The 27,009-nt window shown below is 38.6% G+C and overlaps 1 protein-coding gene across 3 annotated transcripts in view; it reads left to right on the forward strand.

Annotated features, from left to right (window-relative positions):
* Window positions 1-26,191, forward strand: part of xrcc4 (X-ray repair complementing defective repair in Chinese hamster cells 4) — a 381,970-nt gene extending 355,779 nt beyond the window's left edge. For 2 of the 3 annotated variants that reach the window (XM_060844072.1, XM_060844079.1), the window contains one exon: window positions 23,592-26,191. In XM_060844072.1, coding sequence (XP_060700055.1) covers window positions 23,592-23,706 — 115 coding nt within the window. In that variant the 3' untranslated portion in view covers window positions 23,707-26,191. Of the gene's footprint in view, window positions 1-22,141; window positions 22,227-23,591 lie in introns of all 3 variants that reach the window. The other variant, XR_009645997.1, reaches the window with a different exon arrangement.
* Window positions 26,192-27,009: the final 818 nt, after the last annotated feature.

Below are 27,009 nucleotides of genomic sequence, written 5' to 3' on the forward strand. Positions count from 1 at the left end.
TGGGCTGAGAAGTAGCAGATGGAGTTTAATTTAGATAAATGTGAGGTGCTGCATTTTGGGAAAGCAAATCTTAGCAAGACTAATACACGTAATGGTAAGATCCTAGGGAGTGTTGCTGAACAAAGAGACCTTGGAGTGCAGGTTCATAGAGTCATAGAGATGTACAGCATGGAAGCAGACCCTTCGGTCCAACCTGTCCACGCTGACCAGATATCCCAACCCAATCTAGTCCCACCTGCCAGCACCCGGCCCATATCCCTCCAAACCCTTCCTATTCATACACCCATCCAAATGCCTCCTATATATCTCCTTGAAAGCGGAGTCGCAGGTAGATAGGATAGTGAAGAAGGCGTTTGTTATGCTTTCTTTTATTGGTCAGAGCATTGAGCACAGGAGTTGGGAGATCATGATGCAGCTGTACAGGACATTGGTTCGGCCACTGTTGGAATGTTGCATGCAGTTCTGGTCTCCTTCCTAATGGAAAGATGTTCTGAAACTTGAAAGGGTTCAGAAAAGATTTACAAGGATTTTGCCAGGGTTAGAGAATTTGAGCTGTAGGGAGACGTTGAACAGGCTGGGGCTGTTTTCCCTGGAGCGCCAGAGGCTACAGGGTGACCTTATAGAGGTTTACAAAATTATGAGGGGCATGGATAGGATAAATAGTCAAAGTCTTTTTCCTGGGTTAGGGGACTCCAGGTCTGGAGGGCATAGGTTTAGGGTGAGAGGGGAAAGATAAAAAAGAAACCTAAGGGGCAACATTTTCACACAGAGGGTGGTACGTGTATGAATTGAGCTACTAGAGGAAGTGGCGGAGACTAGTACAATTGCAACATTTAAAAGGCATCTGGATGGGTATATGAATAGAAAGGGTTTGGAGGGATATTAGTCAGGTGCTGGGAGGTGGGAGTAGATGGGGTTGGGATATCTGGTCGGCAAGGACAAGTTGGACCGAAGGGTCAGTTTCTGTGCTGTTCATCTCTATGACTCTATGCTTCCAAATAAACCTGTTGGACTATAACCTGGTGTTGTGTGATTTTTAACTAATTTTCTTTGGTTTTGTTTTGTATTTTTTGGCACGCTAAAGCGAGAAGATGCTTCATTCTTTTCAATTCCTCCATCAAATATTTCCTAATTGCAGCATCCATTTCCATGGCTGAGTTTCCCCTACTCAGGGTCATTTAAATTTGATTAAAAGCTGTGTTCTGATGCAGTTGGCCACACTGAGACCTCAAGTCATAGAATTGTAAGAATAGTTACAGCACAGAAAGAGGTATTTAGTCTACTGTGGTCAAGTTAGATTAACACAAGAGTAATTTAGATTAGATTCCCTACAGTGTGGAAACAGGCCCTTTGGCCCAACCAGTCCACACCAACACTCCAAAAAGCAATCCACCCAGACTCATCCCCCTCTGACTAATGCACCTAACACTTTCAGCTAGTGCTGCCCTCTGCCTCTTTCCTAAAGCTGTAGATTATCCTTTCTCTTTAGATTATGATCCAATTCCTGTTTGAATGCTGTGACTGAATCTGCCTCCACCATGTCACGATATTTCTCAGCCTTCTGGATCTTAATATGCTACCCTAAGTCTACGCACTTTCATTTTTGTTCCATCTACCAATCAGAACAGTTTATCCCTTTCTGTCTGATCTGTAAACACTCCTCATGATTTTGAATATCTCTATCAAATTTCCTCTTAACCTTTATTGAATAGAACAATTTTTACCTCCTAAATGTCATAACAGACAACTACCTGATGAAGGAGCAGCACTCTAAATGCTAGTGCTTCCAAATAAACCTGTTGGATTATTACCGGATGCTGTGGGATTTTTAATGTCATAACTGAAATTCCTCATCCCTGAAACCACTTTCATTTCTTTTCCTGCCTCTGTTTAGTGCCATCACATCTTTCCTAAAGAATATGCCACGGAACTTTACTTATACACACACACACTATACATACACCCTTCGCTCCTGTAATCCTTTTAGAATTGTGCCCTTTACTTTGGATTGCATCTTCACATTCTTTCTCACAAAATGAATAACTTCTGATGTCACTGCATTAAATTTCATCTGCCACTTATCCACCAGCCTACCTATGCCTATTTGAAGATCTGTGCTGTCCTCATCTCAGTTCACAGTATTTCCAAGTATTGTGTCATGTAAAAATTTTGAAACTGTGCCCTGAACAGCAAGGTCTAAGTAATTAACATTTAAGAGGAACCACATAGACCCAGCACTGACCTCTGGGGAACTCCACTATAAACTTGCCTGTTTCTGAAAAACAATCACTCACCATCACTCTTCTTCCTGTCATTCAGCCAATTCCCTATCTTTGTTATAACTGCTTTTTATTTCATGAGCTTTGACTTTGCTGGTACATTTGTTGTGCAGTACTTTATCAATGCCTTTTGGAAATCCACATTTACCCCATCAAAACTCTATTTTATTTGAAAAACTCAACAAGTTAGTTAAAACATGATTTTTCCTTCATAAATCCATGCAGGTTTTCCTTAATTCACCTTGATTTTTCCCAAGTAACAATTAATGTTGTAAAATATAATTTCTAAAAGCTTTGCCACCACTGAAGTTAAACTGTATAGCTTGTCATTATTGGACTTATCTTTATAGCCCTTTTGGAACAAGAGTGTTATATTTTCTCTAATTCTTTTGCATCCTAGTCTAAGGAGAACTGGAAAACAATGGTCAGTGCTACTTCAATTTCCATTCTCACTAGCATGCCTCCACCGCCATTTAGTATTATCATGCAATTTCAGTATCCCACTCCCATTCTCTCTCCATACCCCTTGATCCCTTTAGTAGCAAGGGCCATGTCCAGCTCCCTCTTGAATATATTTAACAAACTGACGGTGACAGCTTCCTGTGGTAGAGAATTCTGCAGATTCACAACTCTCTGGGTGAAGAAATTCTTTTTCATCTCAGTCCTGAATGGCTTAATCCCATATTCTTTGACTGTGACCCCTAGTCCTTCCCCAACATCAAGAACATTCTTCCTGCTTCTAGCCTGTCCAGTCCCATCAGGATTTTATACGTTTCTATGAGAATCCCCCCCCCCCACCTTATTCTTCTAAATTCCAGTGAGTACCATTCTGAATTGAATTGAATTTATTGTTACATGTACTGAGACACAGTGAAAAGCTTTGTCTTGCGAGCAGTACAGGCAGATCACAGAGTTAAGTAGCATAGGTAGTAAATAATAGGTAAAAAGCAGCAAAAACAAAAACACAGGTACAGGTGAATGTTAACAGAGTTACTAGTAATTTTTAAAAGCATGCTATTAAGTTTAAAGAGTGTAGAATGATTGTAGGAAATAGGAAACTTAGATCTGCACACAGCTCGCATGGAGTCGACCAAATCAGTCCGATGAAGAAATCTTCTAAAGTGCACCTCATTTTCTGAGTGTATTCAGAACCTAAAATTCACCCAACTATTCCATGTCCTCTTAGGTCTGCTCAAGCTCCTGATTCTCCACATAATCCCTGGAGCCATTGTATTATTCCTGACATCAAGTGCCTATTATTTTCTCGGTATTTAGAAGGAACACTTGAGAAGAAATAAGAGTGAAGATTGAACTGAATGGTGTAACTCATAGATAATTATCTATTTAGGTCAAATAATAACAGCAGGTGTGATGCAAAAGTTTGAAAAAGAACAGAGATAGCCAGAATTAATTTGATGAAGGATGTGTCAACAAGAAAACTCAGTGACAGGAAAAATACATCTAAGATGGTACATTCTGTCCACTTTCTTGAATACCTCAGAAATCTGGACAATAATGGATCTTTGGAAGAAATATGGATGCTAAAATGTAGGCTAAATGTTGCATATACAGACCATCAGACAAATGAAGAGGTACTCGAAGTTGCAAAAAGGACTGCAAAAAGTGACAGAAGGGAAAGAAAATGTCAATATTTTGACTATTTGATCAGAATGTAAAAGCTACAGAGGTATCTCCTAGAAAGCAAAGTGGAGGACAGCTGAAAGATGGGTCAACCTGAGCGTAGGTGGATGTTGGTTGTAACAGAGTTGCTGTTGCTGAGCTACTGTTGATTTGGATGGGCAAAACCTGAAGAGATTGGCATACCCAACAGCTATATTCTGACAAGAGTAGCTAAAAGCAACAACAGAAGAAGTTTGCTGCATTCTAGATTCTTTCAAAATCATTTGCTGATTAATGTCTGCTCACTTAGTAGGTGAGCTGTTTGTGAGTAATTATGACAGCCTTTTGTGATATAAATTAATATCTCATCTGCACAATCATGTTGAAGTTAACAACTGACGGTTTTATTTAGTATTCAGTTTTTTAAAAAAATTAATACCTTAGTTTATATTGCAGGGGTTTGGATGTACAAAATGAAACTGCAGCTGTTTGTGGTGTACTTTGTCTCTATTCTTGCCAGCACCAATTAATTGTGGGCCATATGGGGAGGCTCATTTAATTTGCACATTGGGCTACACCCAGTGTCATGCTTACATTTTTGGAAGATAATATATTTTATATGTTTATGCTGATCCAGCATCTGTTGGATGCAATTATTGAATCCTATTGTAAAACTTTTGAAAGATAGTATCAGTGTCTCTTTTAGATTGATTTTAATGGCAAGAACAAATTGCACCACAACACATGATAACAATACATGATAGCAGTATCTACTGGCTATATTCAATATTTAATTAAATGTAATTTAATTTTTGCTCAGTAAGTATTGCATCAACTGACATCAAATTGCCCTTCAACAAGCAGGAAAATCCTTAGTCTTAATCTTGGTCAGTATCAAGTTAGCTATTTTTAACTAAGGTAGCAACTGGGGTACTGCTATTAACCACAGCAGCTCTTAGCCATGGGAATGAGGAAAGCTTACAGATTCTAGATTACGATCTAGTGCTCTGCGCTATAAAGTATTTATGTGAGAATATAATGAAACAATGATATGTACACTGTTGAGATTCACAGCCACACTTCATAAATAAAATAAAAGTAAAAATCTAAGGTTGCTGGAAGTATGAAATAAAATAAGAAAGTGCTGGAGAACTTAGCAGGTCTGACAGGATCTGTGGATAAGGAAACAAAGGTCAAATTTCGAATCAATTATGATCTTGCTTAAGAGCAAGAAAAAGAACAAAATAAATTAATAACAGTCACACTAGGGTGGGTGAGGTGAAGAAGCAAAGGTGTTCCTTATGGAACCTAGACTGACATGAGACAGTGGCTATGAAAAGGATGAAATAAAATTAGATATGTTTTCTCTGTCAATTCTAACCTTACTATGTTTCAATTTAGAAGCACTCACCACCCGCCGAAAAAGATTCATGAGAGCCACTGTTAAAGACGTATCTAAAGCTACAAATTCACACTCTTCAAATCTTATTATTGTATTATTTTTAACAGTTCTAGTCTGTCCTTGCCATTACTTTCTGCCAGAAGGACCATATCCACAGAAATTCCTGTAAATGGGAGGGGGGATTGGAGAATAATGATTCCTTGTGTTCCAATAAACAGAAAATAACAAAATAATATTTCTTACGTAGTTTTAACTAAAATGGTGACCATTTTCCAAAATTCTCAACAAAAATGAACTAGCCAAATATACAAACATACAAATTAGGACCAAGAGTCGGCCATTTGGCCCGTTAAGAGGGAACCTTTTCTGTACTCCTTCTAACCTCCATTCTTAAGTAAGGAAACCAAACTACGTATAAAACCCTGGAGAATGTAGTGAAACATTCCTACTTTTTTTCATCTTTTTCACTTGCAATAAGTGACTACAGTGTATTTATGTTATACACATTAAGTGAGCCTGTGTATTTGGTGTTTATGATTCAAATAACAGGACTCCCAGGTACCTCTATTCAGAGTTTTGCAATCTCCCTCCATATAAATAATGCTTCTTCGTTCTTTCTGCCAAAATGAACAAATTCATTCGTTCCCACATTATATTCCATCTTTGCTCACTCACTCAGCCTATCTTTAGCCCTTCCCAACAAGATAAATTAGCAGACTTGAACTTCAGAGAGAGGAAAAATAAAGAGAAAAAGAGAGAGAAAATCAGCCACAGAGAGAAAGGGAATACCACCTTCAAAATCTTGAACTAAAACAGGTTTCTAACCTTTGGGAACATTCTGATGAGGAAAGATCCAAGTCCAATCCAAGACCCAATGGGAGAAATGTTAAAATTTGCACAAGCCCTCCCAAAGTTAATGGGATTAGATTACTTACAGTGTGGAAACAGGACCTTTGGCCCAACAAGTTCACACTAACCCTTTGAAGAGTAACCCACCCAGACCCATTTCCCTCTGACTAATGCACCTAACACTATGGGCAATTCACCTAATCTGCACATCATTGGACTGTGGGAGGAAACCAGAGCACCTGGAGGAAATCCACATGGACACAGTGAGAAAGGGCAAACTCCATACAGTCACCCAAGGCTGGAATTGAACCTGGTACCCTGGTGCTGTGAGGCAGCAGTGCTAATCACTGAGCCACTGTGCCGCCCATTTCTTCTAAAACACGATGGTTGTGTTCTTGTGCAACCCCGTGTTATAGAAAAAGCATTTCTTTAATTTAAAGGGGCTCAGCAATATCGAAAGTAATGAAGGAAAAGTTTATAGACCGAAAGAAGGTTTGAAAGTGGCTGGGGTAGTGGTACATAAAATGATAATGGAGAAGGTAAAAGGATCAAAGGACTTGAACTTATTCTTTTTAAGTTTAAATCTAAAATGAATACAGGAAGAACTTCTGTTTCAAAGAATGGTGAATGTTGGGATTAATTTGCCAATCACTTGAGGCAAAAACACTTTTGAGTGTTCAAATGCAACTGAATGATAAAGTGGAAGAGTTAAGTATGTGCGGGAATGAGTTTTGATGGCTTTTGACATATTTGTTCTGAGAACCTTTTGAGATCCAGACTGGCAAAACTATTCCTTTTTGGTTACCTTACCAGGCAGTTGTACATCATTACAATCTGTTTTTGTAAATTTTGCCTTGGCATATACTACAAATTTATATTATTTATAAAGTATAAGCTTACTAGTATTTCCTAAGAATACTTAGGGAAATAACAGAAACTACCATTTCAGTACTACTTGTGTAGAATGTTACAACTGACTGGTGTGGTTGGTTACTTGAGACTAGACATTTGCAACAGCAACATGAAAGGTTCTGGGCCCAGATAAGAGTGGGTGCCACACTTGATCACATGGTAGATAGTGTGGATAGATTTGCACAAGAAAGGTATAAAGTCTGTGGCCTGAAAATAATGGTGATCAATATAGAAAATGAGTGTGATGAGCATATATTGTGGCTTAAAGTGCTGTGGACCAAATGTGTCAGTGATCACTTCTCTCACACTGAAAGTGCCAGACTCTTACACAGGCACTATTAATAATAAATAGATCCGACTGAGTTGTTATTGCATGGATGTTATTCCACAGTTCCACAGACCACACACTCAGTATAAAAAGGTTCAATTCTATGTCTTGGTGTTCTTTTCTCAAAATAAATTGTCTAACTGACAGGTTAACCCTTTCCAGCCCAGTGAGGTAACAAAAAAGTATATTTTTCGGCTCAAAGATCAACTAATCAAAGCATCTTTATTCTCCTCAGTATGAAACAGCTGAAAATAATGATAGAGTAATAAACAGATCAAAGTAATTGTAAACTTTTCAGGGTAAAGATGTCTAAATATACTGTTAGGTTTACATTGACCTTTTGACTCCTAAGTCAGTTAACTGGACATCAAAAGAGACAGATGTTTGCTGCAAATGTTCCTGCCAGCCTGACCCTGCATTAATTTAAGATTAGACTGGAATGAGTTAAGAGCTCTGCTGTTCCGTCTCAATTCATATTTCAGTATGAACACTAGAACAAATAAGCTTGTAAGAGGATAGGTTTCAGAAGAGTAGATTATTTAAGGTCTTTTACTACTACTTAGCAATTGAATGTGCTTTCCCTATCGTTCAATAAAATAAAGCATTTAGGCTTGTGAAAAAGTGAGAAAAAATGCATTGTTCATTGGAAATGTTTTTGTTTAAGCACTTCAAAAATGCAGTTTATTAGGCTAGATTTATTAAAAGTGGATTTAATGTCTGAATTTTTAATACCAGCACTTAAATTCTGAAATTAATTTTGTTTGGAGAATAATTTGGCAATTATTGCTCTGGACCAGGAAAGATTGGAACTGCTCCTCATATGCACAAAGCAAAGAGACAAGCTGAAATCTTTGCCAAACAATCTTTCTTCAAGACAGAAGGAAAAAAGAACTGGATGGTTGAGTTCTGAAATAAAAGCAATGTTAGCATCTCACGACCAATATGAATATCGACATGACGTCAATTTGTGTTTTCCCTCCACAGATGTGCTGAGTTTCTACAGAATTTTGCGCTGGATCTTACAAATTCTTTGGCTAAGTCTGAGTTGTGTGGAGCTTTTTGGAGAGTTTCTCAGCATTGGCCTAGTGAGTTTTCTTGTTGCATCTGCCAAAAGCATCTCATTAATTATCTACCACACCCTTATGGCCTCTCTCACGTTCGATTTCGGCGCTACCTTATCATTAACATTTCAAGAACAACTTGCCACTCAGTGGATATCCTCAGATTTACTGGCATCTCTTGCACCCACACCATTTGATTGCATGGTTTATGACTTAAGTCTTGGGCATGATATCTGGGGAAGTTGGCATCCCATTTTATGGACAGGGTTATGAAGGTACTGCTGGATGACACTGTACCAAAGTGGGCCTTTGTCTTCCGCCAGGACCAGCAGTAAGGCACCAGATCATGGCAACCTGGTCCAAGGTTGACAGCCCACTTTCATCAGTCTAAAGGAAAGTTCAACCTCTGGAAGAAAGAGATCAATTTCCTTCACCATTCTGCGAGGTTAAATGGTACCATATCTTCTCTAATGCCTCATACTCATACTTTCTCTGCTGTGTACCCACCTCCCACCAAGGTTCATGCTCTACCATTCTCACTATTGCCTGCAATAGTTGCTGCACTCACTCTTATCCACCCGAACCCTTGACTCCACTAACGATTCTAACCTTTGTGCAGCCTTTTCACTTAAAACACCTTCCAAGCTGTACCAACAGCACTAGAAAGTGCAATCCACATCCGTCTCCCCTAATATCTGCCCTTCTCTCAGTCCATAAGAATAACTGCCCAGAATAAGACAGCAAGAGTAAAGACTGTCTTTCATTGCGCAGCATTTGGCTCTTCACCCGGATGTAGTGAGGTTCCTGACTTTGACTGTCCTGAGAATGGCCTGGACTGGTATCAGAGGCTGCCTGAGACTTTTTGTGGCAGGAAGTCCTGAGTGATGGCCATCCATCTTGATTTGACTGAGGCCTGCTGACTCCCATAACAAACTTCCTGGCTTTGAGTATGCACTAAATGGCATGGCAAGATAGCAGCAATATGAGCCTGGTATCTCTGACTGATGAACCAAGGTGTGAACACCCAGTTAGGCTCAGAGTGAGTGAGTGTAGGAGAGCTTGGTCTGGGCCCATGGCCCTATCGTGCAATGTCCTTGTTGCAACATTACAATAATAGCTGTTGGTGCACCATTGAAATTCAGAAGGACTCTATAAGTGGATCTGTGAAATGCCAGGAGGATTGTTGGAGGCTGGCATGTGCCAATGTCTGAGGATGTGTGGTGCAGGTGACCAGTGACTGACGATTGTGCCTTGCGATGTTGGTGCCTGGTTTCCAACATCAAGGTTGTTCAGCGTAAACTGCAAGCTGAATCTGCTAGGTACCACTCTGGGTTCTTTGTTGAGTTATCTTGACATTAAGCTTGTTTGTCATGCTTTCTAATAGTAATGAGGCATATTGGGCTGTTAACAAGGCATTTACCAAGGAATAATCACCATCAACTTGCATCTTGCTACTGTCTAGCCAAAATCTCACCACATTACTTACAAAAAGCATAAAAGATGGCACAGGTTGGTCCTGATGCCGAGATAGACCTCATTGCACTAATCGTCTGGTGCTGGGTCATGTATCACCACAGCTAGGGTTGACTAGACCTCTGTAAAATACTGCCATTGGTTCTTTCTTTAGTCTTTCATAAAGACTGCGTTGTTTTGCAATATGATGTATAATTTCAGCTTGTTCCTATGCTCAATGAAATATTCAATATAGTTAAGCAAATTATATAGTGAGATGGATATGCAATGCTGAAATGGCTTTAAGATCTTTTTTGCCTGTATATTTTAGTGATTGAATAGTTTTTAGTATGTGGGAATGCTTTGTGCGGATCTGGAAATTGTGCATCTGGCAACAGATTTTCTTTCGATCCCTTTTTACATAAAATAAATTGTGTACTTCTCAGTTTTCCCATTTAATACTAAGTGGACCGCAGCTTCATTAAACTATTAAACCCACTACTTTGACACATTTAGTGTTTTGAAAATCTGTTACTTTTTTTTTAAATGACTTGCATTATACCTTTCACAACTTCAAGATGACCACAAGTGCTTTACTACCAGTGAAGTACCTTTGAAGTGTTATCACTGTTTCAGTGGTCACACCATTCATGATTCCTCAGATACTGAAGCAGACCATGTCCAAATGTACAAGATCTGGAAAATATCCAAGTCAGGCTGACAAGTGGCAAGTAACATTCTTACCATGTAAGTGGCAGGGAACAACCATCTCCAGTAAGATAGGATCTAACCATCACCTGTTAACATTCAGTGACATTACAATCACTGAACACCGCATGATCAATATCTTGGTTATCTCAGATTTGACCAGAAACAGAACTGGACTAGCCATATTCACAAGGTGGCTATGAAAGCAAGTTGGAGGCTAGGAAATCTTCCCATGGGCAACTAAAGATGAGCAATAAATGTTAGCCCAGCCAGTGATTCCCACATGCCATGAATGATCAAAAGAAAATTGTGCAGTGAGTAACTCATCTCATGCCATCCCAAGTCCTCCCCACCAAGACAGTGGCAGCAAGGCACAAGACAATGATGAAATACTCCCCACTTACCTGGATGAATGCAGTTCGAACAACATCAGGCTTGGCACCATTCAAAGCAAAGCAGTCCATTTGATTTGCATGCCATCCACAAACATTCACATCCTCCATCACTGACACTGAGTAGCAATAGTGTCTAGCATCTACAAGCACACCATAGAAAATTCACCAAGGCTCCATACACAGCACCTTCTAAACTCATCGAGTAAAAAATGAGGTCTGCAGATGCTGGAGATCACAGCTGCAAATGTGTTGCTGGTCAAAGCACAGCAGGCCAGGCAGCATCTCAGGAATAGAGAATTCGACGTTTCGAGCATAAGCCCTTCATCAGGAATAAGAGAGAGAGAGCCAAGCAGGCTAAGATAAAAGGTAGGGAGGAGGGACTAGGGGGAGGGGCGATGGAGGTGGGATATAGAGAATTCGACGTTTCGAGCATAAGCCCTTCATCAGGAATAAGAGAGAGAGAGCCAAGCAGGCTAAGATATAGAGAATTCGACGTTTCTAAACTCATGACCATTTCTACTGAGAATCGTAAGGACATGGAAACACCGCCAACTGAAAATTCTAATCTTAGCTTAGAAATATATGGCTGTTCCTGCAGTGTCACTGGGTCAGAATCCTGGAACTCCCCTCCTAATGGCAATGTTTATTTTCCTACACCAAATAGTCTGCAGCAGTTAAGAAGTTAGCTCACCCCCCACCTTCTGAAAAGGCAACGGAGAGTGGGTAATAAATGCTGGCCAGCCAGCGGCGGCCACATCCCATGATGACTTAAAAAACAGAAATATTGTTTGCAAATGACAAAAGTTAATTGATTTTGACATTAATAGGGAAAGTATGAGAATGTTCTGCTGCTTCTCCTGAATAGTACTATGGGATCTTTTCAACTTAGCTGAGAGGACAGATTAAGGCTTCAGATTAGCAGCTCACATGAAGGATCAGATGGTTTCCTAAAGAATACACCACTCCCACAGTACTGCAGTGGAGTGTCAGCCTGATATAGGTGTTCGAATCTCTGAACTGAAATTTGAACCCGTAACCTGCTGTCATACAACATAGAACGTTACAGCACAGTACAGGCCCTTCAGGCCTCGATGTTGCACTGACCTGTGAAAATAATCTGATGCCCATTTAACCTATACCATTCCATTATTATCCATACATATGTCCATTTAAATACCCTTAAACGTCAGCGAGTCTACTACTGTTGCAGGCAGACAGGCTGTCCTTTCTGTTCTCTGAGTGAAGAAGCTACCCCTAATATTTGTCCTAAATCTATCGCCCCTCAATTTAAAGCTATGTCCCCTCATGTCAGCCTTTACCATCTGAGGAAAAAGGCTCTCACAGTCTACCCTATCTAACCCTCTGATAATCTTATATGCCTCAATTAAGTCACCTCTCAACCTTCTTCTCTCCAACGAAAGCAGCCTCAGTTCCCTCAGCCATTCCTCGTAAGACTTTCTTCCCACACCAGGCAACATCCTAGTAAATATGATCTGAACCCTTTCCAAAGCTTCCACATCCTTCCTGTTGCGGTGACCAGAACTGCACACAATATTCCAGGTGCGGCCTTACCAGTATCATATACGGCTGAAACATGACCTTGTGGCTCTGAAACTCAATCCCCCGATCAATAAACGCCAACACATCATGCGCCTTCTCAACAACCCTATCAACCTGGATGGCAACTTTCAGAGATTTATGCGCCAGGACACCGAGATCTCTCTGTTCATCTATGCTACCAAGAGCTTTACCATTAGCCCAGTACTCTGCATTCCTGTTATTTCTTTCAAAGTGAACTGTGTCACACTTTTCCGCATTAAACTCGATTTGCCATTTCTCAGCCCAGCTCTACATCTTATCCATTTCCCTCTGTAACCTACAACATCCTTTGGCATTATCCACAGCTCTGACTACAATCGTATCATCGCAAATTTACTCATCCATCCTTCTACACCCACATCCGGATCATTTATAAAAATGACAAACAGCAGTGGCTCCAAAACAGATCCTTGCGACACACGACTGGTAATTGAGCTCCAAGATGAACATTTCCCATCAACCACCACCCTCTGTCCTCTTTCAGCTAGCCAATGTCTGATCCAAACCACGAAATCACCTTCAATCCCGAAACTCCGTGCTTTGTGCAATAGTCTACCGTGTGGAACTTTATCAAATGCCTTATGAAGTCCATATACACCACATCAACCGCTTTATTTTCATCCACCTGTTTTGTCACCTTCTCGAAGAACTCAATAAGATTAGTGAGGCATGACCAACTCTTCACAAAACCATGTTGACAATCCTAATCAAAGTATTCCTTTCCAGATGATTATAAATGCTATCTCTTATAAACATTTCCAACACCTTACTCACAAACTAAGTAAGGTTCACTGGCCGATATTTACCAGGGTTGTCCCGACTCCCCATCTTAAACAAGGGAACAGCATTTGCCGTCCTCCAGTCTTTTGGCACCAGTCCTGTCACCAATGATGACATAAAGGTCAATGACCTAGAATTGAGAATGTTACTACTGAACCAAGATTGGTCTTGGTAGGTGCAGGAACTGCAGACAAAGTATTGTAATTATCCTCAGTAGGTCATATAAGAACACAAGGCAGTTAAGATTTGTTTTAGAAAATATCATATTTTGATTAAGCATTTTCTTTGCTGGGATTTTAATCTTCATTTCAGTGCCTTTTAGCTCAGTTGATAACTGCACTATACAATATAAACTTAGTTATATATAAAAAAATAAAATTACAAGGTTCAGTATCTATCCAAACTCTGCCAAACCAGCCAGGGTAGGAAGTGAAGCACTAGTATTTGCTTGATTATTCTCAACTTGAAAGTACAAGATTAAGTCAACTCCTTCACTCTTGATCACAATCAGTTTCGTCTTGGCACAAAGTTTGAATGCATGGACATTAGTGATGAAAGGATCAGGGTCACCCATTGAGGGTCACCTGTCGAAAGGCCTGATGACAGTTACTGTCTGGGGCTTGCATTTGAAGAATTACCACTTGAGTTAGTATCAGAGGGTGGCCAGCAACATATGAACCAAACCCCAGCATGAGTCACTGTTTTAAGAAAATGGGGAAAAGTAAACAGTGTGTTGAAGATACAAAAATAAATCTTCAGTATGTTTAAATGTATAAAGTGTTTTTTTTTGCAGAAACCTATTTTAGTAATATTTTTAGATTGATAAGTGTCCATTTTTATTGTCAGTGATGTACTAATGCTCTGAAATGTAAAGGAATCTGCAGTTGCTACCCTGCTTGTAATGACAGAATTACTTATATATGGTGCCATAACCTCAGACAGCTTCCAGTATTAAACTCTGTTTTGGAACAGTGGTAATTATTTTTCAGTGTACATGCACGAAACTTATTTCAATATGAGAAAGGATAAAACCTGCTGTTTAAAAACATTGTCATAAAGAATAACACGACATCAGTGGCTGGCAAAGGAGAACTATCATTTTGCAACTTCAAAGAGACTCCTGACAGTATGAGCAATATTATGGAGAAAGCCTCTAGCACTCTCCAGGAAGATTGCTTGTTCTACTTTAAAGAATTGGTCTGTTTCCAGGCCGTGTTGGTTATGTTATTCACTAAACCATTACTTTGTGGATGTCAGGGATTACTTTCAGCAGGAAAAAATTGTGAGGTTTACAAACAGAATAGTAAGTAGGATTGTATTATTGGATAGATCTGATTGTTCCATTTCTGCAAATGATCCAGATTATGTAATGATTCAGCAACCCTCAGTCCATTCAATTGTCATGACTTATATTCTCATCCTACTCATAAGTAAGATTACTACTCCACTCTCAGATACAGTCTGAAAGTTTTTGAATAGTTCTGGCAGTATTCTAAGTGAAGACATTATGTAAGCTATGAATTTTGATCATCATCCCTCTAAAAATCATTCTAGGTTGTTTATAATGACAGTTCTCAGAAAATTAGAGTGTGACGCACTATTGGGAAACATAATCGAATTTTGATTCAAAACAATTACGGTGGCAAGATTAAAAATTGTCCAAATAGAGGTGGAGATAATAGGAAATTAATTAAGAAGTAACAGCAAATGTAAATGAATCCATCTGCAAAACCAATTTGATGTTATTGTTCTTGTGTTCCAGTTAGAAAGTCCGCCTTAATTGTCATGCAAAATTTATGACTGGAAGACGGATGATAATTAACTTAGTCATTCTCATCTATAGTATACCTGCTTAACATAGCAGGCAGATAGGAATTATGAGCAGAAGACTATACTGATTGTCAAGTCTCCTATGTCATTTAGTTCAATTATGACTGATCTGGCTTCAACTTTCCCACCAGATCACTTATCCCTCAATCGACTGAGAGAGAAAAAATAGTCTGTCTATCTCAGCCTTAAATGGTTCACAATTGAGCATCTAAAACCATCTCAGGTAGAGTTTTCCAACTATTTGAGTGAAGACATTTCTCACATCTGAGTGAGCCGATTGACCTGTTATCTTCAGATTGTGTCCCCATGAAAAATTCCCAAAGTAATTTGAAATCAAAATTATGCAAATGTTAATTGATTTAGCAACAGTGGAACTTGAAGCTTAAACTACAGCCATGTCATGGGCACTAGGGAAATCAATCAGTGCCACACCTCTCAGATCTCTCTGCATTTTCCACTCATCCTGTTAAGAACCTGTATTGATGTTCAGAATAGCAGAAGCAGCTCTACTTAGAATGTAGCTAATCAATTCATTTATATTCAGCTATAATTTCTTGATTTCACACATATTTTCTCCAACTCCTCAACTTTGAACCTGGTTGAATCTCGACCCTTCATCAGCAATCCCAAGTTAAAAAAAAGCTTGAATTTTGAGAGCAACAGTGGAAGCTCTGGATTGCTGTGTTGGCATGTATTTTTCTCTAAGAAAACAGAAAATTGTAATGATGTCAAGTTGTGTCTACTTGAAGCTAAATTGCAGCAGAGTTTTGACCTCCAGTAAAGATGTTTCTGAATAAATGAAAACTGCAAGAAGTAGTTCCTCCCCTCAAATCTCAATGATGTAGGGGGGAGGGTCAAATGAGACAATTTAGTTTGCCAACGCACTGAAAATAACAGTGTACTAGGTCATGAATTATCACCAGGTAGTATTTCCATCTTCACCCTAAGGGAAAGTGTGAAGGGCAAATGCAATTTTTGTCATCCTGTTGTATGACTGAATGCTTGTTTACAGTATGAATGAAACAGTGTCCCCTCATCTGTTGTTCCCACCAATTCCTAAATGAACCCAGATTTTTGGACTCGGCTGGAAGCCAAGTTAGGAAGGGAGAGTGCACGTCAGGTCAGACAAGCAGGCCTGCTTCACACAGTGCATTACTTCAAAAACATCCCCGAAAACTTTATGAAAACACAAAAAGTCACCAGAATTGATGTTTGCTATCCAATATGTATTAGCTTGTACATATACTTGTCATTTTTAATTTCTTAAAAGGCATTGTGGTAGTGGTGATGTTCAATCAGTATTTGACTGGCAATAGCTAATAACAGTTTATTTTATAAAGGGATGTGAGAAATAAACATAACATCAAAATGCAAACCTGTTGACTGTCAGGATTCTAAGCTGCAAATCTGGAGAACAATTGAAAATTGTTCTTTCCAAAATTTTAAACAAAGAACCTCAAAAGAGCTTTTGTGCCTGTAAAGTTTTCAGTTGTAATGTTTCTGTTTCCACGTAGTTTGGGCTGGTTTGCAACAGATGGAATAGAAAAAAAATGCCCAGACTAATAGCTAGGACTGATGGATAATTAACTTCTCAATGATTCATCTGTGTAACACCCTGGGTTATTTTACAGAAGGAGCATCTGGTTCACATGTGTACAATAGTTTGCTTACTATGATTGACATGGGCAGTTTGCTCATAAAGAGCTGTTGTTGCAGATGTATGGCTCTGCCCCTTCCTTTGTGTTCTTACACAGGCCAATGTTTTTCAGCTAGTTCCAGTTCACATGAAAGATTTAAATTGCCATCAAATCTAGATTAAAGAATATTTGCAACAAAAGTTCACTCTGTTCATTTATGGGATATCTAAAAATGGTGAATTGTCTACATTGTGTACATTGCAAACCAAAAGCAAATTTTTAACATGTTAAAGCCAAGCCACGCCATAAGATGGAAAAGGCTGCAAGTTTTTTTTAAACTCAGTTTACGAAAGAGAAAACATAAATCTTGGATTTTATATGTAATTACTTTGAGTGCCTACTGCGAGCCCAGTTTTTGGAACATTTTGCACATTAAGTTGCATAATAATTGGCGAGAACCAGAGGCAGCTTGCAGTAAAGACACAATTGTTTTATCAAATGGATCCTGTTGAGAACCAGAGAATGATACTGAACAGGAGGAGGTCATTTGGCCTATCATGTCTGCACCAGCTCTCATAAAGACCTATCCAATTAATTCCTTTCCCCTACTCCTGCCACGTAACTTTGACATTTATTTTCCCTTCAAGTATTTATCCAGTTTTCTTTTCAAAGTTACTATTGAATCTGCTTCTGCTACCCATACTACCAGGTAATGAAAACTTACTGCATAAAAAGGTGAGGCTAGAGAATACCCTGATAGAGACCTTGAACGATAGGAAGGTTTGATAGGGTATATACATCAACAAAGTATTTCACTTACAAGAGAGACCAGAACCAGTGGGTATAAATATAAGATAGTCAGTACTAAAGCCATTAAGGAATTCAGGGCAAACTTATTTTTTCCCCCAGAGCGTGGTTAGCATGTACTGCAAGCTGTTACAAGGTGTAATTAAAGTAACTAATATAAATGCAGTTCATGCAGAACTTAGCAAAACAGGAGGGAGAAAGGAAGAGATGTATGTGTTAGCAAGGTTAAACGAAGAGGTATGGAATGAGGCTCACGTGGAGCATAAAACTGGTGTGTATGTGTGAGGCCGAAAGGCTAATTTCTGTACTAAATACCATGAGTAAAATTTTCCCTCCATATGTGGAACCTCACAATCATAGTCAATTGTGGGTAACAGTTACAAGGCTGTGACTTTTCCCAAATTGACCTATTGATGACCAAAGAACAAGCTTGCCTCCCAGTTAAGGATAAAGTGAGGACTGCAGATGCTGGAGATCAGAGCTGAAAATGCCTTGCTGGAAAAGCGCAGCAGGTTAGGCAGCATCCAAGGAGCAAGAGAATTGACTGTTTCGGGCATGAGCTCTTCTTCAGCCCTTCTCCAGTTAAGGATGATAACTGGGTTCTCAAAACTGGAGGGCCAATAAAAATCACTTCAGCACTGAAGAATCAGTCAGTGCCCTTTTTAGGTAAGTGAGGGAAAAGGCAACCCTAGAATGGAAATGCTCATTTTCCAACAATCATTTACTTAGAAAAAAGGCCTCAGCATCCCACCAGTGAAGGAACACATTCATGGGGCAACACCTGCCTGGGGTTCTGCCTGCTTAAAGGACGCCACCAGGTAGCTATGTAGTTTCTTGATGCCTCCAACTTCTTCATTCTTGCTATGTAACTGAAGTTCCTCATCCCTGGGATTATGCTAACAAACATCTTTTCTTCTCTCTCCAAGGCATTGACATTCATTTCTAAATTGTTGTCTCCAGAATTGACCAACCTTCCACAACCACTATCGTTTTCACAGGGTGAAAGGGGGGTCGGAGTGGGCGGAGGAGATGGGGAGTGGCACTTTATAAAGAGATAGGAAGGCTAAGGGTGGAGATGGAGAACATGCCACTTTCTGATTCCCCCAATTAATTTCTGGACAAGAAAAATTATCATCCTGCCTGGAAAACGTGTCAATTTAATGTCTTCAATCCCACATCATTAATTGATTATTCACCAAAGCTGGTTATCACTGAGTGAGAGGTAGGGTGAGATCATGCCATGTGGCAAATACTGAATATACCATTCTGATATCCACTCGATAGCCTGTTCCTGCTTTTCCCCATGCCCTTTGATCCCTTTAGTCCTAAGCGCTATATCAAACTCCTTCTTGAAATCATGCAATGTTTTGGGCTGTACTTTTTTTCTGTGTTAGTGAGTTCCACAGGCTCACCATTGTCAGCGTGAAGAAATTTCCCCGCAACTCAGCCCTAAATGGCTTACCTCATATCCTTACTTAACCATTGATTGTAGACTATCCTGCCATAAGAACATCTTTTCTGCAGCCAGCCTGTCCAGTCCAATTGGAATTTTATAGATAGCTATTGTTCTGAATTCCAGTGAATGTAATCTTAACAAATTAACCTGAATTGGCATCAAAAGAGAGCAGAGATAGCTCAGAACAGGTTGTTCATTCCACTATTGTAGAGTTGAAAGAAGTTTAGTATGGCTACAGCTAGAAGCATCTTGTGGAGGATTCCTGCTCTATACTGTCAGCCTTCAGGTTTCTTGGCCTTATTTGTTAAGCATTCAGAAGTGTTTTGAGAGTTCCTCTGCTTATTTGGCACCCATCATCCTTTAATTGGACAGCAAATGCAATTGCATCACAGGTAGACAGTGTGGTTAAGAAGGTGTTTAGCACGCTTGCTGTCATTGCTCAGACAGTTGAGTATAGGAATTGGAACATTATGTTAAGGTTGTACAGGATGTTGGTGAGGCCACTTTTGGAGTAATTTATGAATTTCTGGTCACCCTGCTCAAGGAAGGATATTATTAAATCGGAGGGGGTTCAAAAAACATTTACCACCGTGCTGCCAGGCCAGGAGGGTTTGAGTTATAACGAGAGGCTGAATAAACTGGAACTTTTTTTCCCTGGAGCATAGGAGGTTGAGGGGTGACCTTATTGAAGTTTATAAAATCATGAGGGGCATTGATAAGGTGAATAGCAAAAGTCTTTTCCCTAGGGTGGGGGACTTCAAAACTAGGGGGCATGTTTTAAGGTGAGAGGACAAAGATTTAAAAGGGACCTGAGAGGCAATTTTTTTCACACAGAGAGTGGTTCACGTATGGAGTGAACAGCCAGAGGAAGTGACAGCTCCCGACACAGTAACAACATTTAAAAGATAGTTGGATAGAAACATGAATTGTAAAGGTTTAGACGGATATCAGCCAAATGCATGCAAGTGAGACGAGTTTAGTTTGGGAAACTTGGTCAGCACAGACAAGTTGGACCAAAGGGTCTATTTCCGTGCTGTATGACATTATGACCGTATAACTCTGGTAACTTCCCAAAAGATCATGCTGGAGGGCATACTTCCAACATGAGTGGGGGATCAGCATTAGAAGGGAAAATTTTAAAGTGAAAACCTTTTTGGTCTTTAAGGAAAATGATCTCTATATATTGCTTTGATTTATTTTAACAATGTAGTTTGTCGTTTAGAAAGATATGCTTGAATTTAAGAAATTATGTGCAAAATTGCATCTACAGTTTAATAAATAATGCTTGAGGTAAAAATCTTACTTAACCATTATTGCTATTATACTTTAATTAAAGCAGCTTTTAACTGTGTAATGATTGATGCTGTCACTTCACATCTGAAAGCATGCAAATCCTTACCAAACAGAATTGTAAGATTAAGTCCTGTGTTAGCTGCCATTATCTGTAGAATTTAGTAAATGAATAATTAGTAAGTCTCCAGCCATCCCATATTGAACAATGAGAGAAAATAGTAGCATTGTGTTTTTAATTTTATGTGAAATTTTAGAAATATGAATAAATAACGCTGATGGTCTTAAGTTCATTCTCTATCTAGAGAAGAGCTGAAATATAGAAATAAAAGGCTAAACTTCTACTCTTAAAGGAACTGTGCTTCTTAACCTGTCATGACAAAGAACATATTTTCATTTTTTAAAAATCTGTATACTTTGTTTTTACAATCTGCTCTTGGTTATATTGTCACACTTCAGTTTACCCAACATACTGACTCCAGCTGGTAAAACAAGACTGTCTAGGTAGAGCATTCTGATTGGCTGGAATTAATACCATGATGGTTTTGTTATTTGCAATCTTTGCTCTGATTATGGATCAAACTTTCAGGACATAGTTGCTCCATTTAGTAACCCAGTAAGAGCTATAACTGGCCTGTGCGTTTAGATTCAGAATTGGTCTTTCTAAATGAAGAATGATCATTTACAAAACAACTCTAAGTTTTATATTTTGACATAAATTCTCAAACATGAACAATGGAGATTGAATTGAATTGAATTTATTGTCATGTGTACTGAGGCACAGTGAAAGCCTTTGTCTTGCAAGCAATACGGGCAGATCACAATGCTAAGTAGCATAGATAAGTACGTAATAAGTAAACAGCAGCAAAACAAAAACACAGGTACAGGCAAATATTAAGAGTTTGTGAGTCCATTCAGTTTTCTAACAACCGTTAAAAACTAGAAACTGTTTCAAAACCAGCTGGTGCGTGTTTTCAGGCTTCTGTACCTTCTCCCTGATGGTAGAGGTTGTAGAAAAGCATTGCCAGGGTGGGATGGATCTTTGAGAATGCTGGCGGCCTTTCCTTGACAGCGGGCCTGGTAGATGGATTCTATAGATGGGAGGTTGGCCTTTATGATTGTCCGGGCCAAATTCACTATTCTCTTAACCGTCTCCGATCTTGAATGATACAGTTGCCATTCCAGGTCGTGATACATCCAGACAGAAATGCTCTCGGTAGCGCACCTATAAAAGTTGGCAGGGTTATTCGCCATCATGCCAAATTTCCTCAGCTGCTTGAGGAAGAAGAGACATTGTTGGGCCTTTGTAACCAGTGCGTCCACATGAAGAGTCCAAGAAAACTCGTTGTGGATGACCACTCCCAGGAGCTTGACACTCTCCAATCATTCCACCTTTGTGCTGTTAATGTATAGCGGAGAGCATGAGTAACATCCCGTCGAAAGTCAATAATAGTTCCTTGGTCTTGCCAGCATTGAGAACTTAGTTGTTCTCAGTGCACCATTTTTCCAGGCCTTCCACCTCCCGTCTGTAGTCTGTTTCGTCGCCATCTGAGATTCGACCAACTATGGTGGTGGCATCAGGGAACTTGTAAATGGAGATGTAATATTGCATATAAGTACATTTTACTTTTAAGAAAATTAAGTATCTTCTTGGTGAAGGCAACCTACTGTTTAGAATGAATTACCTTTAGCAGCAAATTTCACTTTATCATTTAATATTTTCCTAATATTTCTAGTATTGGAACATATTTCTGGAAGTCACAGAAGTAGAAGATGTTTTGTCCTGTTGTCTCTGGATGTGACAGGTCCAAATGACATTCTGTAAGCATTGAAGGTCACCAACAAGTAAGCTTTAGATCGATTGTCCAACACGGCCTTAGTATTTTTTCCATTCTAAAATGTAACTTTGAAGTTCTGCTAAATACACAGCACTGAATAAATTCTATAGCCTTGAGCTATAGGGAACATCTGGATTGTGACCACAAGACTACAAGCTCATAAGTGAAGCTGCAATTTCTATTTGACAAAGTGGCTCAACTAGCTTGGCCCCTCTGGTGTAGTTCTTCATTGGTAATTAGTAGTCTAAAATGTTATTAGTTGAAAGACAATTTTCTGCAGGATATAAGCATTTTAGTGACCCATTCCAAGCTCCACATTTCTGAATCTTACATGTTGCTTTCTGAATCTTGCCAGGTAGCACCACATCAAGGGATCAGAAACCTTTCTTCACAAGTACCATAGCAACAAAAATGTTTTAAACATCCATCTTCGCAATCACTCATTATTGGTTTCTTTTATTAATTAAAACTATTTCTTAATTTGTTTAAATTTGTCATTAAAGACAAATAATTTATCATTCATGCCTTTGGCTGTACTAATTTAACTTCATCAAGGAAATAGGTGTAATATGAATAAAGCATTTTGCCTTTCAATACTGTCATGTTTCCATAGTAGACTACATGCACTCATTTTAAGTAATTGTAGTTTACTAAATAGAAATTAAACACATTGCTGAATCCCTGAAGTGCTGCACTATAATTAGAATCAAGGCCACAATTAAAAGGATGTATTTGCATTGGACTTGACACATAATTGATTATAGAATTCCCAAAGCTGTCATCTATGGTGAGCTGCTGTCTGGCTTTCTCAGTGGAGGTAGTTAAATGAAATGAAAGAGACTCAGTAAAGACCACTTTGAATTTTTGAAATGTTACTCTTGACACCTGGATAGCCCACAGTTGCTAATTAAACAGCGTGACTGCCAGAATGGTTTGAAAGAACTTGAGTTTACTGTCAGTTACTTGGCTGGCAAATCGAGCCATCTATCTACCCCATCTGGCTTCCTGTGTGATATTCGAAATCATATTTTGGTGTCCAGCGTCAGTTTATTCTCTGATCAGTGCACCCACCCTAATTGAGACTCATCCATTGATATAACAGGAAGCTTCCTCCAACACATCACAAAGATAAGGAATAAAGGAACCTTCTGCTTCGAAGCAATTGCTAGAAACTGATAATTTACTCTCTTCACAGATTTTTAATAACTAATATTCTGGAATCTTTGATATCAACTCTAGTAACAAGTACTAGTCATATTATCCTCACAATTTAAGAGATCCAGTTATTTTGCAACCAATGACAATGGTTCTGTTTTTCTAACGTATTTGCTTTGTTATTTTTCTGCAGATCATGCCCAATGAGCTCTACATCATCAGCAATCCATCATCAAGATGAAGAGGAAGAATCACAAAAAACTTTACCCAATACTGTTGAAGCGGATGATCTCTTTGAAAATATTTAAATTATACACAGAAAATAGCAAATAAACCAAGTGATCAGTATATGTGTAATGCCATCATCTTATGAAATACAATTAATTATTTATAGGGAAATCTTCATTTGTAATTTCAACTATTACTATTTGGGTTCTTTGAAAGTTTAGTTTCTTATTAAATATATAAAATGAACTTATTCTTCTGCAAATATGATCTCTTCCAAATCACATAACACAAACCTTCCTCTTTTATTGTGATCCATATGCAAATGAGGACAAAGTTATGAAAATCCATGCATCTCGGACTTTTCTATGATGCCACAAATGATTTTTTTAAAAATACATCTCTCAGAGTATTCCCTTCATAATGTCGAATGGTATTAGTTGCAAAGTTTCTAAATGCAAGTGAAAGTAAGTTTAATATGAATAAGTGGTTGAATTTACCTGTGCTTGGAAAGAAGCATACTTGACAAGAACGGCAAGGTAAGTTTAACTGCAGAATAACATAGGTTTGAAGGATGTTGCTACAGGTTGGCCATCCCTCTCAAAGTACCATGCTAAGAAATAGGGTGAATTTTCAAATATTGAAATCAAGGCTTGACTTCATAAAGATGATGACTAAGGTTAATGTTAATGTTTCATTACTACTGCCTTCAATACTGTTTTCAGCAAGTTTAATTTATGTTTACTTCTCTGAGTAGTGGTGCCTGGCAGAGTTCCAAAGGACATAATATAAAACCAACACTTAATGTCTTAGTGTTGACAATTAGAGGATTTCTAATGTCCAACGGTAACTGTAATTCCTAACACCACTGTCAGTAGCTGGCAGGAATCAATTAGTTCTATAAGCATAGAAATTAGTGTTGCTAATGTCAGCAAAAATACACTTGCATATAAAATGTGTTTTTCCTCTACCATGTTAGCAGGGAAATTAACCATTTAAATTAAGTAACAAGGTATCATTAAAGTCTTGGAAGTCAATAACAAAGGCAATTTCTAGGCTGTGGATCTCACTGTTTGGTCAAGAATTTTTTTTTAACTGAATCCCCTCTCCAGAAACATATCATGGCATATCCCAATATGCCCATAAAGACTGTAATTTCAACAACAGTGTGCTCAAAACACCATCTATGAGGTGTAGCAGATTATGTTTACTAATACTAGTTATTGGTTAATGCACTCATACAAATCCCTAGTTTATCTCTGCCTTTGCCAACACAGCATGAGTTGACATATCGGGTGGGCTTATGCAAGCAGTTCAACTGTAATACCAATCTAACTGATGTGTAATGTAGCTGCATCCACTTGGAGGCAAACGTTTGAACAAAAAGACATGGTTAGGCTCACACCTTGCATTACATGACAGGAGGATACAACAAAGAGACTCAAGTAATACACTAAAATGATAACATTATTTCGGGAAAAAAGCCCTTTGTCTTCCCTGATTTTGAGATATAACTAACCCCAGATACCATCTTTCTTTGCTATGAGCTAAAAGAGGCATGATTTGTGATTAGCTTTAAAGAGTCCTGAATGCTGTTAGTCACTAATGTGTAATGCTCTGCTCTTAAAAAAAGGGTAGTTACTTACAGTCACTATCTTCATAATTTAGCCCTGACTGAACTTTCATCTCCAAAACCACTTCTCATCCAGGTTTACAAATTAAGAAATTTGAAGGATTACAGCAGTTTGAAGCCTGCTCAGGAAACAATTGGCTAACGCGTCTCTCATTCTTTAGCATCTCTGTTTTTATATAGTTGCATGTGGTACTCATTGAATTTGCAAACTGATCAGTACTATTCCTTCTGAAAAATAATTTACACTCCATTAAGAAGATAATTCATTTGGGTAGTGGACTTTGAGAAAACAAACTTGCTGGATTCGTACTTTTGATTTAATTCTGTCAGTATTGCAACAGATGGATGTGAGTACAAAGCTGTTACTTAGCTGAGAATTCATTGCCTCACACACCTGTGAGCTGTACTCTTACACTTTATGATACGGTTGAACTCCTTAATTTACAATCTATCACTCAAGATTGTTTCATTGTTAATTGTTCATTAATTTCAGCAAGATGTTCTTTTGTTCCATTTTTTATGCATTACTGTTCCTGTGCTTGTATTTAATGTTGTTCCTCTATTGTGCAGCATGCACTACCATCAGTTTGTTTTGTTGTTTATCATTGGTAAAATGCTTGATGTTTATTTTTATTTCCTTTTTAAAGACATGGGTTCTGTATTTAATCTACAAACAGGATTAAAGACATGCAGAGCAGATAACACTCACTCAGAGCACTTAAGGTGCTTCTTTGATACTGCTGCATGCCTGATCTGATGATGGGAAATGATGAAAGCTTCACTTGTTTATTCATCTATCCAGCTGGGAACCACTCTAGAAGGCTGAGCAAAGCTACATAGAGGAAGTAACTTTGAGGAGAGAAATTCATGTAAATGGTTTTCTTTGGTGAGTGATGGTATTACAATTCATTTTGTGTCAATATTGAACAAATAAAAAAGTGTTGAATAAATACTATTGGGTTTTGTCAAAATTGATTTGTTCAATAATTTTATTGCCTCACTAATTCTTTCCAAACAAATTTCTGTCTCCCACATTTATCCCCATAATATTAGCTTCTTACTGGAGTATGTCACCTGGGACCCTCTGAAACTTGAGTCAAAAGCATTTCACAGATTTAGTGCTGAGTATGGGATGACTGTTGTAATGTAATATGCAACACATACTATGATTTGCAATAAATGCACAAGGACACCCCAGTCCCTTTGCATCTGAACTCAGTAATCTCTCATCATTTAAATGCTTCTTTTAACCATAAAATACTTACTAATCTTTCTGCCAAAATGAACAATTTCACATTTTCCCACATTACACTCCATTTGTTACATCTTTGCTTGCTCACTTAGCCTATCAAGAATGTACATGTATTTGGAAAGGCAAGAACTGATTAGGGATAGTCAACATGGCTTTGTGCATGGAAAATTATGTCTCACAAACTTGATTAAAATTTTTGAAGATGTAAAAAAAGGATTGATGAGGGCAAAGCGGTAGATGTGATCTATATGGACTTCAGTAAGGTGTTCGATGAGGTTCCCCATGCAAAGCTGCTTAGCAAGGTTAGATCTCATGGAATACAGGGAGAACTAGCCATTTGGATACAGAACTGACTCAAAGGTAGAAGACAGAGGGTGGTGGTGGAGGGTTGTTTTTCAGATTGGAGGCCTGTGACCAGTGGAGTGCCACAAGGATCAGTGTCAAGTCCGTTACATTTCATCATCTATGCTCACATCAAAATCATTTATATAAGAGGTATAG

This window comes from Hemiscyllium ocellatum, chromosome 2, assembly GCF_020745735.1.
Source record: "Hemiscyllium ocellatum isolate sHemOce1 chromosome 2, sHemOce1.pat.X.cur, whole genome shotgun sequence".
In the NCBI taxonomy this organism is placed as follows: domain Eukaryota; kingdom Metazoa; phylum Chordata; class Chondrichthyes; order Orectolobiformes; family Hemiscylliidae; genus Hemiscyllium; species Hemiscyllium ocellatum.